Consider the following 16,192-nt stretch of genomic DNA (forward strand, 5'->3'; position numbering starts at 1 on the left):
GATTTTAACACGGAGTCCCAACCTTTGAACGTTCTTCCATGAAAAACGGCGCCGCGCGCCCGCCCCACGTCCCTCTTATATATATTATCTTATATATAATTAAACACTGTTATTACAATAATATATATATGTTTACTTTGTACTATATATGATCTTAAACCGACGACCGAGGAGGCCGCTCGCGTCTCTCTTGGTACCGTGAATTTATCTTCGCGTGCAGAAAAAAAGATCTCGCATCCTCTCGAGAACGGGGCGCGGCGCCCCTCCTCGAAGCGGGAGGCAGATGCGAGGCTCTTTTCCTTTCCGCGTTGAGCCGACTGCCGTCTCGTCATTTGGGTTCGCAATCCAGCACGGTGTACTCAAGTTCTCGAAACACTCAGAATTGCGATGCTCGCATTGAATGACCGTTTATTTGAAACGTCGTATTGTGATAAAATCAATAATAAGTAATCGGAGCGGCGTTGAAATGCTAATCGAGCAGCGTGCAACGTTAAGGGGAAACGTGTAACTGGCGGTGTACTCGGATTCTTCAGAGAGGAGATTGTTGCTGTTGCACGAAAGCGGTAACGTACCTCGAGTCGCCATGCACACTAAGGGGAATTCGATATAACTTTACAAAATATTACACAATAAATTACACGCTCATTCTCTCGTTCTCTCGTTCTTTCTCGTTCTCTCTCTTTCTCTCTCTCTCTCTCTCTCTCTCTCTCTCTCTCTCTCTCTCTCTCTCTCTCTCTTTCAATGACAAACTGCCGTATCTTTCGAAAGCTGCTTCAAACGCGCGTCCTCTCTACCCTAAAATATAATAAATTAAGTAACATGCCGTAGGTAACGTCGCCGATCGAACATCGAACGGGCGTTCACGTGCGAAAAACAGACGTTTCACTCGCGGGGGCGAGTGATCGCGTGTCCTACGAATATTCGCACGACAGCGATCGTTTTAAGAAAAACCAATCCCAACGTATCCGAGAGTTTGTCGAAATTTTCGATTTCGATTAATTTAACCGTGTACATTTCATTTATTTCATTCGTTCGGTTTCAATTGATTGAGATTAAGAAATAATTAAAAAGTGCGCCAATCTTTTTCTTAAAGGTACAAGTTTTTTTGCGGCGTTTCGATTACAGGGGAAATAAGAAAAGAACATTTAGTTATCGTGGAATCGGTAAAGCGCGTGTAATAAATTCATTTTCGTAATCAGCTCCGGCCCTCGATACTCCCCGGATCGTTTCGTCAGTCTCCGATTGAATCTCGGCGTTCACTAGCGATTCACTCGGCACGATTAATCCGACTAGCATAAATGACCCTTTCGCGTTCGCGCAGGAAAAAAAAAGAAAAAAAGATAGAAGAGCGCATAAAGTGTCGCTCGAACGGAATCTCGCAGAACCGATCGCTCGCCACGTCGCGACGTCGCGTCGATGTAAGTGGTATGTACGCGTGTATTTGTATGTGTATACATAATGTGTGTTTTGTGTGACAAAAGCACAAAAAGAAATTCTCGCTACGCAGGAGTCACAGACGCGAAGTGCAAGTCGGCTAGAATGCACTTTTCTGCAATCAAATGTCACACCGATTCGCTTTCGCCCGGCTTAGCGAACGCCGCTTACGTAATAAAAGTGTGTACGTGTATGTCTATCTGTACGTACGTGTTTGTTCTTTTTCTTCTTTTTTTTTTTTTTCGTTTTTAAGTATGTACAATAGCACAGCACAATTGCAATACGATATCGAGTGCGGCTCGCTAAAGTCTCTCTCTCTCTCTCTTTCTCTCTCTCTCTTTCGTTCTATTTTTCATTCTTTCTCTCTTTCACACGCTCTCACTCATTCTCGCTATCCCTGTCTCTCGTACATAACGGTGCAGCCACCCATTTTAAAAATTCCTCTCGCTCGCTCGCTCACTCTCTTCTTCTCTTTCCTCACTAAACCTCCCTCTCGCCATCGGTTCGCACAAAAGAGTGTCCACTCTCTGATATACATGTTTATACATACATATATATATCACTTGGCACGTGTACTCTCACACGAAGCCACTTTGAAAATTGGTTCACGTTTCGTCTGACCAACGAGGACACGACGAGCCCGGTCGCGCGTTTAGCGCGCCGCTGATTGCGCGATCATCATCACATCTCACCGCTAACGAGTGCTCGCAAAAGAAACACCGATCACCCCCTCAAGGGGGTTCGACTCGCTTTAACAATATATACCTGTAGAGTATGTAAAAAAAAAATCGCGTTTGTTCTCTCCGGAATAAAATTCCTTCACGGCAATAAAATCTTACAATGTCTGACAAAATTATCGATACGCTCGTCGTTTCAACTTCAATAACGGAGAAAAAAAGAAAAAGACGTGAAATCGCGCGTCTTTAAGTATACTCTACAATCTCGAGAATCGCTAGTTTCTTTAGAAACAAAATAATAAAATTTACTTAATCTGAAACGAACTCGTTAACGCACGCAGTGGAGAATTTCACCGGTCGTCGCTGCTTTAACTCGTGATGTATCTCGTTCGAGCATCGAATAACTTTTGAGCTCTCGTGTCGCACCGCGCGATAAAAAATAGGGCTAGAGTCACAAGGGTTAAGGAAATAGACTCTTTTAAGTGTTTTTTTCGCCCGCGATTGTCAGAGCGCTTAGAATTCTGTGCGATTATTCAACCTCGCGATATTCACTATTTTGCTTAAAGCAGCGACCACAATTTGCTTTTAAGAAAAAAAAATATATTAATATATATAACAAGGTAACTGAAACAGATGAGTTCCGGAGCTTCGAGGTAGCTTTGCTACACTCAAACCGTTTCGAAGGCGGCGAAAACGCAACATCAGCATTGCGATCTGCGCGAAAGGTAAAAGGAAAAAAAGGAAATAAAAATCGCGGGCGCTTCCGCGACTCCCTTCGCGCTTTTGAATTCAGAATTCGAGCTTCTGAATTTTGACTAGAGGAGAGAAGCCGTCGCGAGAGGTTTGACGGAAAGGCGCGGCTCCTCTTGGAACTTATTACAGTGGACTAGAACGCTAAGAATCGAGCGCTGAAGCGCCGAGTTACGGATTAACTTATGCTAATATGGCAAACTATGGCACGAAGTTTGCGAGGTGCCCGAGGTCGAGGTACGCGACGAGTCGTTATCGTACATAAACTGCGACCTTAAAATTACGAAAATTATCGCTTACTGCGAGAAGGACCACATGTCTACCGTAAAAGATAAATTGCATGTATGAGAATAATAAATATATATATATATATATATATATATATATATATCTATATCCGGACAACTTTCGTGTGAAAGATTGAGTAGAAAATTATTGTATGTAATTCTCCTTCATTTGAATATCGACTCGTCTCGGCTCGCGACTTCGGGCATCGATTTAAGAGCCTCAACGTGGAACGATATATTAACCATAAATACTCCGGAACACACTAGCTTAAAAAAAGAAAAAACAAACGAACAAAAAAAAGAAAACATAACGCAAGATTGTACAACAGATCTGATCCAGATCGCTTCGCGGGAGTTGCAATAATCATTCGCATTCAGCGGCAAAGACGTTCCTGTTCGACAGAGTCTGATCTTTAAAAACGATCGTCGACACTCAGCGCAATAAATAAATTAATAAATAATAATTCAATATTTTCAATTTCGTGATGTATAATCCTTCGAGTCATTGTGAAAAATCTATTTTCAAGCTCTACGAATATTGTTTCAAAAATCGTTTTAATTAATTCTTTATTAAGAAGCTTGATAAAAAGTCTCATAAATAAGATCGAGTGAATAAAGCATTTCCAGAAAATATCGCTCGCTCGAGCGATTATATTGAAGTCAATATGTCAAATGTACAATAAGACAACTCGTGAAGAATTAAAATCCGCGAGGTACGTGTCGAGGAGTCGTCTAAAAAGAGCTCAGACGTGTCGACGAGGAATACGTCCACGAGGTAGTACGCCGCCCTTACGAGAAGGGCAGGTCCTCGTCGGGCGACTCGTCGTGGTACTCCTCGTGGTCGGACGTGTGTCACAAAACGTCGCTTGGCTGGCGCTGGGCGATGCCTATCGTGGGCGACAACTGCTCCTCTTCGACCGCGACCGTCTTCGGGTCTTCGTCCTTCCACTTGTCCATCGAGCGACGCCGGGCGTTCATGAAGAAGTTTCCGACCGTCGTCGGCTCCAGGCCCAACTGCCTCGCGATTGTCACCTGCATCTCCTTCGACGGCCTCTTGGTCTCCTGCGAAAAAAGCGAAACGTTATCTCGTGTCTGGATTCGCGCGGCGCGCTCGACTCGCTTCGTACGTGAATTAATATTAGTCCCATTCACGTTTTCATATTAACGTTACTCGGTCGTTTCTGCGATCCCGCTTGCGTTTAAAGGTTACTCCGACCGCATTTGATAATGGCAGCTCCCACGTAAATGCAATTTGCTGAATTTAATTATCAGAGAGAAAGAGATAGAGTTATTGCTTTTGGTATCTTTATATTTAATGTCGAGAACGTTGAGTTCATTGTAGAATCTTATTACTTTGGTGCGCGATCAAAGCTTTATACGTTTAATATTATCGTTTTGCCCAACTGCGGAGTAAAAAACAATGCGATTTCTGTTTAAAATTAAGGAAAGGTTGTTTAGTTCTAGGCGAATTAGTCGGTTGACCGACTCTTTAGCTTTTTCGCTTGCAAACAGTCGAAAATTTAACGGCCACCAAGTGGCCAGATGTCTCGCGACGGAAGGAGAGACGGAAGGAGAATTTTACGACTATGCTAGGAAGGATTATCTAATCGGTTCTCGGAAATCTGTCACTTTCGAGCGGTCGTAAACAAGATTTATGGCCTTTCGAACTGGTCACTTTCAATGTTTTTTTTTTTCGGTAGTCGAGACGAGCTCGGCGACGACGCGGCGGTTACCTTTTTTTTTTCGTCGCGCTCGCGCTCGGCACGCGTCGCGGATCTTTTCCGAGAATCCACGCGGACTCCGGCTTCTCATCCTTGCAAGACGAGCACGGAGCAGCAGCCAATCGGCGATCGACCCGGCCCAATCCGCGATCGTGCCTATTGACTGTTTCACTTTCTTCGCGGTCACTCTCTTTCGCTCGGATGACCGATCACCGAAATCTCTAACGGTCATTTCAGTCTAGTTGCGGAGCCTCGGACGCGAGGACGTATTGCTAATCGCTCCGCGACTTTGCGTATTTTCGACCGCGGATAGGAAGTTCTCGCATTCGAGTAAGTGTCGACGTCGTCGACTCGGATACGAACGATCGTTCTCTGTACCCCTCTGCCATTCGATTCATCGTTTCGTGCTTTATTTTGGACTCCGAAAAAGTACTTCGGAACGACAAGATTATGTAGCAGGTGCAGCGCGCGCGAGTGCATCCGACGCGAATTACTCCGCGTGAGAAGGACAGCGACGTTCGGACCTATTGCTGTCTCACTTTTTTTTACGCGGTTCTCTCTTTTCCTCCAACGGCCGAAATCTCTAACGGTCACTTCAGTCTAGTTGCGGAGCCTCGGGCGCGAGGATGTGTTGCTAATCGCTCCGCAATTTCGCGTATTTTCGACCGCGGATAGGAAGTTTCCGCGTACGAATTAGTGTCGACGTAGTCGACTCGGGTGTGAAGGATCATTTTTCGTGCTCCTCTGTCATTCCACTCATCGTTCTGCGCTTCTTTCCGTGCCTCGAAAAAGTGCTCCGGAACGACAACGTGACGTCACGGACGCAGCGCCGCGCGCGAAGCGTCCGACGTGAATTTCGTCGCGTATTATTCGGACATTTCCGACCGCCAGGTTTCCATTACGATTTTCTTCGGCAGGTTCCGGTAACCGCAATTGCGCGGGAGGAGCGGGAAGAGATCCGCACCTCGTCCGTCTTCTTCGTCGCGGCCGGGGTTCTCATTCCGTTTTGAGAAAGCGATTTTTAAAGAAACTCGAGGAAGATAAAGCGCGCGGAGAACATTTCGTATCGCGGCCCGTCTCGTTAACCGCTCAACACAAGTTCTCGACATCGTTCGTTCCGCCGATACTCGACCGACGAACTAAAAGGACCTCGCTTTACATCGCGGCCAGCTTATTGTCTCAAGCTTGAGGACAACGCGAGTGAAGATCCAGCGGAGGTGATCAACGCGACGGATATCGAGACTGGAAATTCGTACAGTGGACGATCGTTCGTCGCGCTTCTTAATTTAAATCGATAAAATCGCCGCGATAATCCACCGTCATTCTCTCGGTCGTTCGTCTCTCGAGTGACAGTATTAGTGATAGTGATTGTAAAAATAAAAGCAGAGTATTGTGATACGGTATCAAGTGATTTAAAGTGCCACAACATGTTTGGATAATCCAGGATATACTGCCACGGGAGGAAGGAAGGAAGGAAGGACGGAAGGACGGAACATAACCTCATCTAACCTAACCGGAAGCTACAAATGTAAGAAAATCTACACATCGTCAAACTTAGATCATTCGATTGTAATTCTCATTAAAAAAAAATATTATAATTATCCAATGTCGAAATGTAATAATGCGTGCGAATTAAGATCTTTTAAAAAACAGCCCGCTCGTAATAAACTTTAAACAATCGACGAAATATATTCGCGATCAAGGACAGATGATTATGAAAATTACGTTAAGTATCCCCTTTTTGATTTGTACATGTGCGGAGAGGATGAATGAGAGAGGTGGCTGGAAAACGAGTTAAATACGCGAAGAACGGGATTTGATTCAATTACGTTAATGTCTTTAATTTATTATCATATTTTATGGGACACGTTTGCGTGTAATAAAGATGGTAGGATATTTCATTGGTTGAATCGCCGGCTGAATTAATCTACTCGCCTCTATGAAAAGATCTCCGCATTCAGATGCAGATTTCGGGTATAACATCGCCCGCGAAAGCCTCCCGTGCGCTAATTTCAACCGTGCGTCCACGTGAAAGTATTGGCTGGCAATAATTGTTACTCCGGCAATCGATACTACACTCTACCTCGAGTCACGTTATTGATCGTGCCACGTTGGGTAAGAAACATCGCGTGGGAAGAAAACGTGGTAGCCCATTTACCACAGGGGACTGTTTATCGTCCACCAATACCCCCGAACGAGTGCTGGATTATCGTTAAACATGCCGTAAATAATTCGGAGCGTTCCTTCCGGTCGAGCTTCGCGGAGAGAAGAAAACGAAACGGAAAAAGAAAAAAAGAAAATTCGTCGCCACGCAAATGATTAATTCCCGCCGCGTGAACTCGCGAACGTGTCGGGATGTTTAAAGGGACGTTGAAACGCCGCTCTAAAGCATACGATTTTCTACGGAAATAGATACGCTAGTTGAAGTAAAAAAAAAAAAATGGGAAATGTGTGTTTGAGGGGGTTAATTCGATACGAAATTGAACCTTTCTGAAGGGAATTTCAATGACGCGTAATATTAATAATTCGCAACGACTTTCTACAACCGCGTGTACGAGAACCGGCGATTTTCTTGCCGTCACTTTCGAGGGGGGGTTTTCTCTCCCTCGACTAGCCGGGGCGGGCAGAGGCAGGCAGGTAGACGCGATGACGTGACATATGTATACGCGTACGTACGTTCACGCGAAGCTTGAAACGTACGCGGGGCCGCGCGCGGCACAGTGGCTGTCAAGGAATAATCACGATGCCTCGTCGCGATAGTGTCCCGCATTTCCAACAATTGATGCGCCGGTTCTATACGCGACGCGGCGCCGACGGGCACCGCCTTCGTGTTTCGCGGCCGCAGGCGCGCCGCACACACGCCAGGCCCCGTGAAGTGCCGGCCCGCGGATATGCGCGTATCAATAGCGACGTGCTGTGTGCCTTAAACGAAGTCCGGCGTGTTCCGGCGCGAGTTAAGCGAAATTAACGTCCACCGAGTTAATTAAAGTACGCCTGTCGCGCTTGGTTGCCGCCACCGCCGTCGTTTGAAAATCGAAACCCTGGCGGCCGTCGATTCCCCGCGTCACCGCGAATTAAATTATTAATTAATTTCGGGGATATTTAACACGGCCCGAAAGCGCGCGGCTCGGTCAGCGCCGCGACCCTTGAATTCGGAATTATTTAATCCTCCCGGGACTCGCGGCTATCCGGCCGGAATTCGTGCCCCGGCTACCTGAAACCAGGTACGCGCGTATGTGAGAATTTTCCTCTCTATAAAAAATTGCTCCTTTTTTTTTTCTTTTTAATTGTTGCCGACGTCGATTAGTTGTCTCTCGCTTGGCTTGCTTTACGCCAAGCGAGAGTCAACGTCGGCTGGTAAGTTTTTGAGGTTTGATTTAATTTTAATATTAATTAATATGTCTAGGCAAAGACGGTCTTCGCGATTTTCAAGATCGTGAACGACCTAGTGGAAGTACCGTATTTGTCTGGTCATAGTACTAATTAAATATTACAATTAAATCGAACGAAAGTAACGAATAGATAGGAATAGATAGCCTCGGAGGAAGCGGAGGGAGCGGGGGGGTGAGAGCGAGCGCGAGCTTACGTGCCTCGCGCTAGGTATATTCCCCCACTACTCCCACTCTCGCTTTGTCCTTCTCCAGCGGTCGCGCGAGCACACACGTACTACGCACGGCACAGCAAGCACGTGTCTCCGTTCCGAAAGTAATTCGCACTTTCCGTTTAACAAAAATCCCTTCGGCACGATAACCACGATTCAACTTGATATCTCTTTCTGTTACAGATTGACGCAGTTGCATCCGCCGTCGTCAACGGGTATCGTCACCGCCGATATTAAGATATACGAACCGTGGTCGGTTCGTCGGTCGTCCCGCGAGATCCGCTGAGTATTCGGGCGTAGTTTTGCGACACGCGGCTTTCTTTTAATCGCGAGTGCCGAACCATGTAACGCGCGAGTGATCGTCGTGTAATTTTCGCGGTATTAAAATCACGGGTCGGGGTGTTCGCGAGTGACCTGTTCGCGGAGGGATGACTCGACACTGCCACCTGAGAGGAGGAGCAGGCCTCGGATAGGCATCCTGCATCGGCGGAGCAACTTTTAAGTAAGTATAAATTTAAAAAAAGATCTTTTTTTTATTAATCTCATTAATCAACCATGTCTATATTAATAATTTCTTTTCTATGTTACAGTCACCGGCAGATCTTTCAACTCCGCTGAAGCTCATGCAGACTGGTGAGTTGCATCATATTTTTTTCATACTTGCATTTGGGGTCTCTTTAAAAATATAACCGTGTAATTGATAGAAGGTGTAATAAAAATTATTCATCCACGTGGCTGAAAGGAGGACTTTTCTGTCGGTTAGAAATGACAACTAGTTTCTTATTTCCATTCTACATTTAGCCTTATGGATTTCTTTTTGTTAATCTCGTAACAGGACTTTTTAAATATGTTCAGCAGTCGGAGAGGGTTGATTTTGAATTCGTCAACGATTAGTAACGTTGCCTCGCGCGGATCTTAAAGAGAATGTAAAAAAAAGCTTTAGGTACTTTTCCTTTTTTTTTTTTTCAAATCGGGTTAAAATTTCAATGTAAAAGGCGTCACCGTTCCGTCGCGCTCAAGTCCCGGCTCCCGTCGTTTCCGATGAAACGGAATATCAATTATCCTCGCAATTACAGCAATTAATACTCATTCGGATATAGAGGCCGAGCCGCGCCGTAAAGGCGCAAGTGCTACTTTGAGGGCGTACTCCGGCGGAGCGTGCTTCATACGTCCGGAGCAAATAAAAGTCTCGTCCGGAATCTCCGCGCGCGGCCCATTATACGCAAATCGGTCCCCTTGGAGTGTTTTTATTATAAAGGGCGCGTATTAATTATCTCCGCAATTAAAGCAATTGATAGCGATCGCCCGCAGGAGCCGCGCGCGAGCGCGCTCACACACCTACGCATCGCGTAAAGACCGGGACCGCGTCCAGCCAAGGCCCCCCCCTCCCTCCCCCTGTCGAAGGGCGTTCCCTTTTCGAGAGGAGGAAATTTTATTCTCCGACATATTCCCGGGCAACGCGTTAAGCTCGTACCTTTCTATTTGCTTATTAAAGGAAATTGCCTTCGTGAAACGCGATCGGCCCTCCGCAGTCGTCATTATATCTCGAAATTCATTTGATGAGAGAAATCCATCTTTCGATATCCATTCCCCGTTTTTCGAATATCACATTAATATTATTTCTGCAAAGTCACGTTGGTTACGTCAACGTTGTAACTCGCAATTTTTCATACCGGGGCACTCTAGATCACCGAAATCTCAAAGCGCTCGCGCGAACGTTAGCCGGAACGGAATGTCGAACGATCAAGGAATCCCCGCGTGATAATCCAATAATTACGCGACGTAACAATCGGAGGAAGATTGCGCGCAGCGGAATGCGTGAAGTGGGCTAAGGTCAATTCGCCAACTATTTGGCGTTCGTCCAGAAAAAGGAAAAGAAAGAGGGAGGGAGTGAGATAGATGAGCCAGACGATGCAAGGCTTCGTTTTTGCCTCTTCGTGCCTTTCGTGTCGCGCTATTACACGCGAAGCGCGATCGCGATACCGATAAAACGGCCGGACGTCATCAAGGGAAACTCCCTCTTCGCCGGGGAGCATTCGAAATGTCATCCGTTTCTGCTTATTCGAGCTTGGAATTCCCGCGGCGGCTCGGTTCGCTGCGACCAGATCGTATCGCTGTCGCGGATGTTTCAGCGCGGATCCTCGATCGTCGCTTAAACGCGAGACTCCCTCGACTGCTTGGCATAGTTCCCAATCTACATCTCGAGGTCGATGCTGTCGACTGATATTAACATTTACGCACTCGTCTCTCATCAATGTCCCCTGCCGTTCAAAAAACCTATCCTTGCACTTTTAACGTCGCGAGTTTATCGTTTTATTTAAAGCGTCTACCTTTCCGACTTCTGTATATTTCTTACCGCGCGCGGTGCCACAGAATTTTCGTCGTCGCGTACTGATAAAATATTACACCGTCTGATTAAATAAGAGTTGTTTTCAATTCAATTTCGCATTTTTACCTCGCGTTGTTATTTATTCGTGCCACTCGCGATCTTATGTTAAATTAAATATATTTTCCACAGACGTTTTATCGCTTCCACTGGGAAAACGGTAAAAAATTAGCGAATTAGATAAGCGATTTTTAATCGGATATCTCGTTTACACATACGCCGTACGTATGCGCACATCGCGGAAAACTGCTGTGCACTTGATTTGGCAAATAGACACGTTTATTTCGGTCGTGTGTTCTCCTATCTAGCGGTTTCGCGTTCTTAATGAAATCGATCAGGAAACGTTGTCGCTTCTGATTAAATTAACGCGATTGAGTCGTTCTTTCGGTTCGGGCCGATTGACTTTCGACCGAAAATGTTCGCGGAATAGTGTGTCGGGGCTAATAGGCGACGCGTGATTCCTGCGCGATTCTGCAATCGCATTCCGGATTATTCCGCTCTATGAAATATCGTTCCAATAATCTGGCCGATCGAGCGACTCGTCGAGATTTATCAAATTTCGTGCGAACGACAAACACAGGTGCGCGCGCGCATCACGACCTTACACGCGCGTGCCAAAAAAAATTGATTATTAAAAGTAATACTCGCATCCCACCCCCATTCCTCTCTTACCCCTCTCCGCTGTCAATTGCAAAAAATAAAAAAAATAAAAAAAATGTATTTGATCTAAAAGCAATCGCTTTTGCGACAAAGCAGAAAAGTTGATTTCGCAGAAAAGGCAATTTCGTGTGTGCGCCACTCCCCTCCCCTTCGCGTCGCTATTTATGCGATAATTTATCGTCATCGGAAACGCGTTATCACATTTCATTGTCCCGCGATGCATCTGCCTGTAATTGTAATCGTAGTTTCGCAATAGCCGCGGACGTAACGATGTAGCGCGGGTCCGTGATATCGCGAATTTGATTCTTATTGGCGCGTGAATTGTGCGTCAAATTGACCCTCCGCTGTATTAACGACATCATTTCCTTTTTATCTTTTTTTTTTTTTTTTTTTTTTTTTTGTACTGGGCATTGCAAAGTAATTCTTCTCGTGAGTGCGACCTTGTTCCGCTGGGTTAGGCTCTAATATCGCGATGTTATCTAAGCAAAACTCTTGCCCTGTTTAGATAAAAATCCGGAATAGCTGGCGTATCGAACCGCGGCCGTTTGCTTCGATAGTACCGTTCAAGTAATTTAAGTCTAATTGAAAAACTAATCACAGATGCAGAAAAATTATTATTATTATTTTTTTAAAGCAAATATTATTTTAAACACTTCTTTAATTTAAATTCAATACTCGTATGTTATGAGATGCGTCGCAATTACGTGGCTCAATGGTTTTACCGCTGCGCATTAGATTAGTGAGTCAGAAATATTTTTTTTACAACGTAATGGGGAATTATATCATTGCACTTGAAAAAAAAGAAAGTAAGGAATTCTCGCGATTACGACCGATCGGAGAGAAAATGCGAACACGCGACGATCGAAATGCGTCTTTTCGATGACGCGACTTTTTTCTTTCTCCGCTCGCGACGCTAATGAGGAAACAGATAATATCAATGGCCGTTCTTGAAACGGTGACGGCGACCGCTGGTAGCGGCACGACGACGTTGCAATCAGCGGGCTGAAATACGGAGCGCATAAGTAAAGAACCGGCCGCGAAATTATTCAAGACCGATCGATAGACGGGGAGCGAGCGCGCGCGGTTGGTTGACGCGCGCAACTGAATTTCAGGTATCTGCACGACGGACGTGTTTTTTTCCGCCGCGGGAAAACTCCGGTGCTCGTCTGACTCTCCCGTTCATTCCCGTCTAAATTAGGAATAATAACGCGCGCGGTCGCGCAGGACACTCGAACGTTTATTTCCTCGTTTGGCCCGCGAGGCCAACAGTCTCACGGGAAGGATTAGGTAAACGCGACAACGCGCTCTCCTCGCGGCTTCCACGTAAAAACGGGAGGGAGGATTATTCTAAAAGAGCTAATCGCCTCGAAATTCTTACCGTCCCTGGACTTCTAAGCCACTCTTATGTAACTCCAAGATTGCGTGTACCATCTGTATTCTACGCGCGGGGGAGGTTTACTCGCGCGGGAGAAAAGGGGAGAGCCCTACCGGTTTAAGAAAGCGTCTATCGATCGAGGGAAAAGGGGGCGATGAGGACACAGGTGTCCCCGCGGCCGCCGAGTGCGATGAGTGCAAGTTTGAACTCGCGTATGTATGCACTTTCGACCGCGAAAGTTAGTCGTCGCTAACAAGCGGATCAGTCGGCGGCGGTAGTCGCTCTCTCAATATTCAATTGCCCGTGCATATCGCCGAGGGGGCGGAGAAGAAGCGGGCAATTACTATCGATCACAAGGGGTAAGAAGTTACGTGCCCGGCACGTGTGTATGCGTGCGTCGGCGCGAGCGCACACGCACAGAACTCACTTTAAAAATAGCCTGTAGAGTACGGCGCTGAAGGTCTGTGAAAACCAGCCGCGGTTTCTTGGGGGCGGGCTGTTGGTGTTCTGCCTGGTTCGCCATCTCGTCTTTCCTCTTGCATGCTGAAATTAGAGTAACTCGTGAGAAAAAGATAGATACAAAAGTACGAAGAAAAAAGAATTAAAAAAGAGAAAAAAAAGAGTAAGAACGGTGCGGCGCATTCCCGTTTACGTAATGACGTGCGATTAGGATTAGAAAGGTGTGTTATATTTAGAGGGTTGCCGATTGCGTTCGTGTAAAAAAGATGGTAATCGCGAGGTGGCGAGTCTCGATAACAGTATCCGATTACGATTCTTTTGTTATCCGAATACGCTACGCAAAGTTTTTTTTTTTCTTTTTTTTCTGTTTAATTAAACCTCTCATTTCCGAGCGAGAAACGGTGCGCTTCAAACTTGCGGATTTTCACGGTACCCAGCAACAAACCGGCAAACGAAAGTTTCGCGAAAAACTCGGGGACTACGAAGATCCGAGAATTTAGGAGATAAGATTCTAAAGGAACGTTATTTAATTATAAATTATACATTTACACTCGCGCGTATCTCGGGAAAATCGTATTTGCCAGTCTACACCTCTGAAGATTCACGTTAACCGAAACCAAACGTTATTATCGCAACGAATCTGCAATTCGAAGTGGTACGGGAACAAGTCCTGGCGCGAGAAAGGGACGTCCGCGTCGCGCCGACCGCTTAATCAAGTGCTTCAATTCGCACTTTCGTTTCCATTCACGAAACGGAGTGGCCCGAGACTGACGTGCCGTGACATTACCGCGTACTTTCGCGTTCTCGCTTCTATGCCCCTAAACGATCTAATCGACGACAATCGCAATTGCGAGACAAGAAAAAAAAAAAGAAAAAAAGCAGCGCAGAAGAAAGGGGATCGTCGGGAGAAAGCGTGAGATAGGGCAGAGAATGAAAGGGTGAATGGTGACTCGGAGGGATGGACGAGAGCAGTTGCGGTTTTTCAAACGTAATTTAATCGTACTTACTTCCGCGTTGTGGAATCTGTGCAGCTGAAAGCAGAAAAAAAAACAGATGTTAGTCAGTAGAACGTGGCTGAATGTCGCACGACCTTTTTTTTTTTCTTTTTTTTTTCTTTTTTTTTTCTTTGATAGGTCGTTGTTGCTTTTCTCTTTCTCGCTTCATTTTCGCGCTCAAGACAGATAATACATTAATAGGGTACGTAACGTAGCATGTACACAAGTCATTAGAGGAAGGGACTGAGTTGCATTACACGAATTCCAAACTTAGAGCTACTGGCTGGCTGGTAATAAAATTATACATATCACTAAGAGGGGTACGAAAAAGGGTACGGGGGGCGGATGCAAGTGTAAAGATGCGCATTCCCTCTTTCATATGGGGGAGTAGGTGGGCGAGAAGGGATCGGGATGTTCCACGTGATGACGAGAATCCGCGGATCCGTCTTAATCCGCGACTCCGTCGAGGCAGCCTCCTTTCGGGAGTCCCAAATTTCTCGGCGATCCGCGGATTTGCGATTCTCGAGGATCGTCTGCGGCGCTACTCCTCCGGGATCCGTGAATTCCGAGGACTCCGGGAAACACGCATTCGCTGGAAATTCGATTCCGAGAGCCCGCGAGACTATCTGTAGATCCGGAGCGGTCGCGGTGCAGCGGGGTAGAGGGCGAAGGCGAGGGAAGAGAGTCCGTGGAGCGAGTTTCGTGTTTGTCTTTCTGTATGAGAACGGAATTGTAAATGTTGTTTCATTGTTGCTGGGCGAGAGAGAGAGGTGTATACGTGCATATATACATACACACGTATGTATCATTATGACGTTTTAATGTGATCTGAATGACGTCGATGTGTGCCGAGTGAGCGACTTGATTAGTCGGTCGCGAATCAAATTTTCATCCGTCAACGACCGTGCGGTATGAGAGGACGATATAACGTATGCATGCACATTCACGTGTTTGCGCGCGCGCGAAAAAGTCGAAAAATCTCTGGCGCCGGAATTAAGCAGATCTGGGTTATTCAACCGGTTGGTCCTTAACGACGCGTACAAATATAGCCCGATATCGGCGACAATCAATTTTATTCACGCTTCTCGGGCGCATTCTCGAATCTTCCCGCCGCTTGAACGGCGTGCGTGATAATTAAATTAAGAGCTGACGGCTGCTATTAATTCGTAAGTACCGTTATGGCGGGGTAGAATTGTTGACTTCGCGTTAAAGGCGAAGGAGGGAAAAAATTGCCGTCAGCCCTACGTTATGTGCACTTGCACCAGGCGCACACGCTCACGCATGCACACACATACACTCACACATACGCGTTCGCGTTCGTACACACAGAGAAATGAATACATAATAATTGATCACCAGGCCGCACCAAATTGTTAATAGCCATTCGAACGTAATAGTCCTCCATTCATCTATGAAATAACTATATTTTGTCGTTTCGAGTTTAATGGCCCTTACCGATCGATAGGCGGTGTTCTCGGTTATAATAATAACAATGACTGCGTCGTTTTCAATTTGACCGTAAAATTAGTTCGAAATTGGAAATGATCGTCTCGCGACTTTTCACGTTCTCCCCTCCTACCTTCTCCTTTTCAATTATGTAAATTAAAAAAAAAAAAAAAAAAAGAGGAGGGAAAGGAAGCGTGCGAGAGAGACAGAGCGAGAGACGGTTTCGCCGCTCTACCCGCATTTATTTGCCCCCGTCCCCGCGATGGGATATCGATGGGATATGTCGAATTGCAGGGAATGTTATATTTAAGATCCCTTCGTCCGTTCGTGAGGTTTTTATTGAATTTTTAAAGTCCTACAAGATGATTCCAAAAGATTCAACTCTTTCACGGAAGGCGACA

At 45.9% G+C, this 16,192-nt stretch overlaps 1 protein-coding gene across 2 annotated transcripts in view; it reads right to left on the reverse strand.

Moving 5' to 3' along the window:
* Positions 1-109: 109 nt before the first annotated feature.
* Positions 110-16,192, reverse strand: part of LOC139102475 (hepatocyte nuclear factor 6) — a 79,806-nt gene continuing 63,723 nt past the window's right edge. The window contains exons 2-4 of one of the 2 annotated variants that reach the window (XM_070656380.1): positions 14,358-14,381; positions 13,319-13,434; positions 110-4,210 (exon numbers count right to left, since the gene is read on the reverse strand). In XM_070656380.1, the coding sequence (XP_070512481.1) occupies positions 4,001-4,210; positions 13,319-13,434; positions 14,358-14,381 (350 nt within the window). In that variant the 3' untranslated portion in view covers positions 110-4,000. The remainder of the gene's footprint in view (positions 4,211-13,318; positions 13,435-14,357; positions 14,382-16,192) is intronic. The other variant, XM_070656382.1, reaches the window with a different exon arrangement.

The sequence above is a fragment of the Cardiocondyla obscurior genome, linkage group LG05 (assembly GCF_019399895.1).
Source record: "Cardiocondyla obscurior isolate alpha-2009 linkage group LG05, Cobs3.1, whole genome shotgun sequence".
In the NCBI taxonomy this organism is placed as follows: Eukaryota; Metazoa; Arthropoda; class Insecta; order Hymenoptera; family Formicidae; genus Cardiocondyla; species Cardiocondyla obscurior.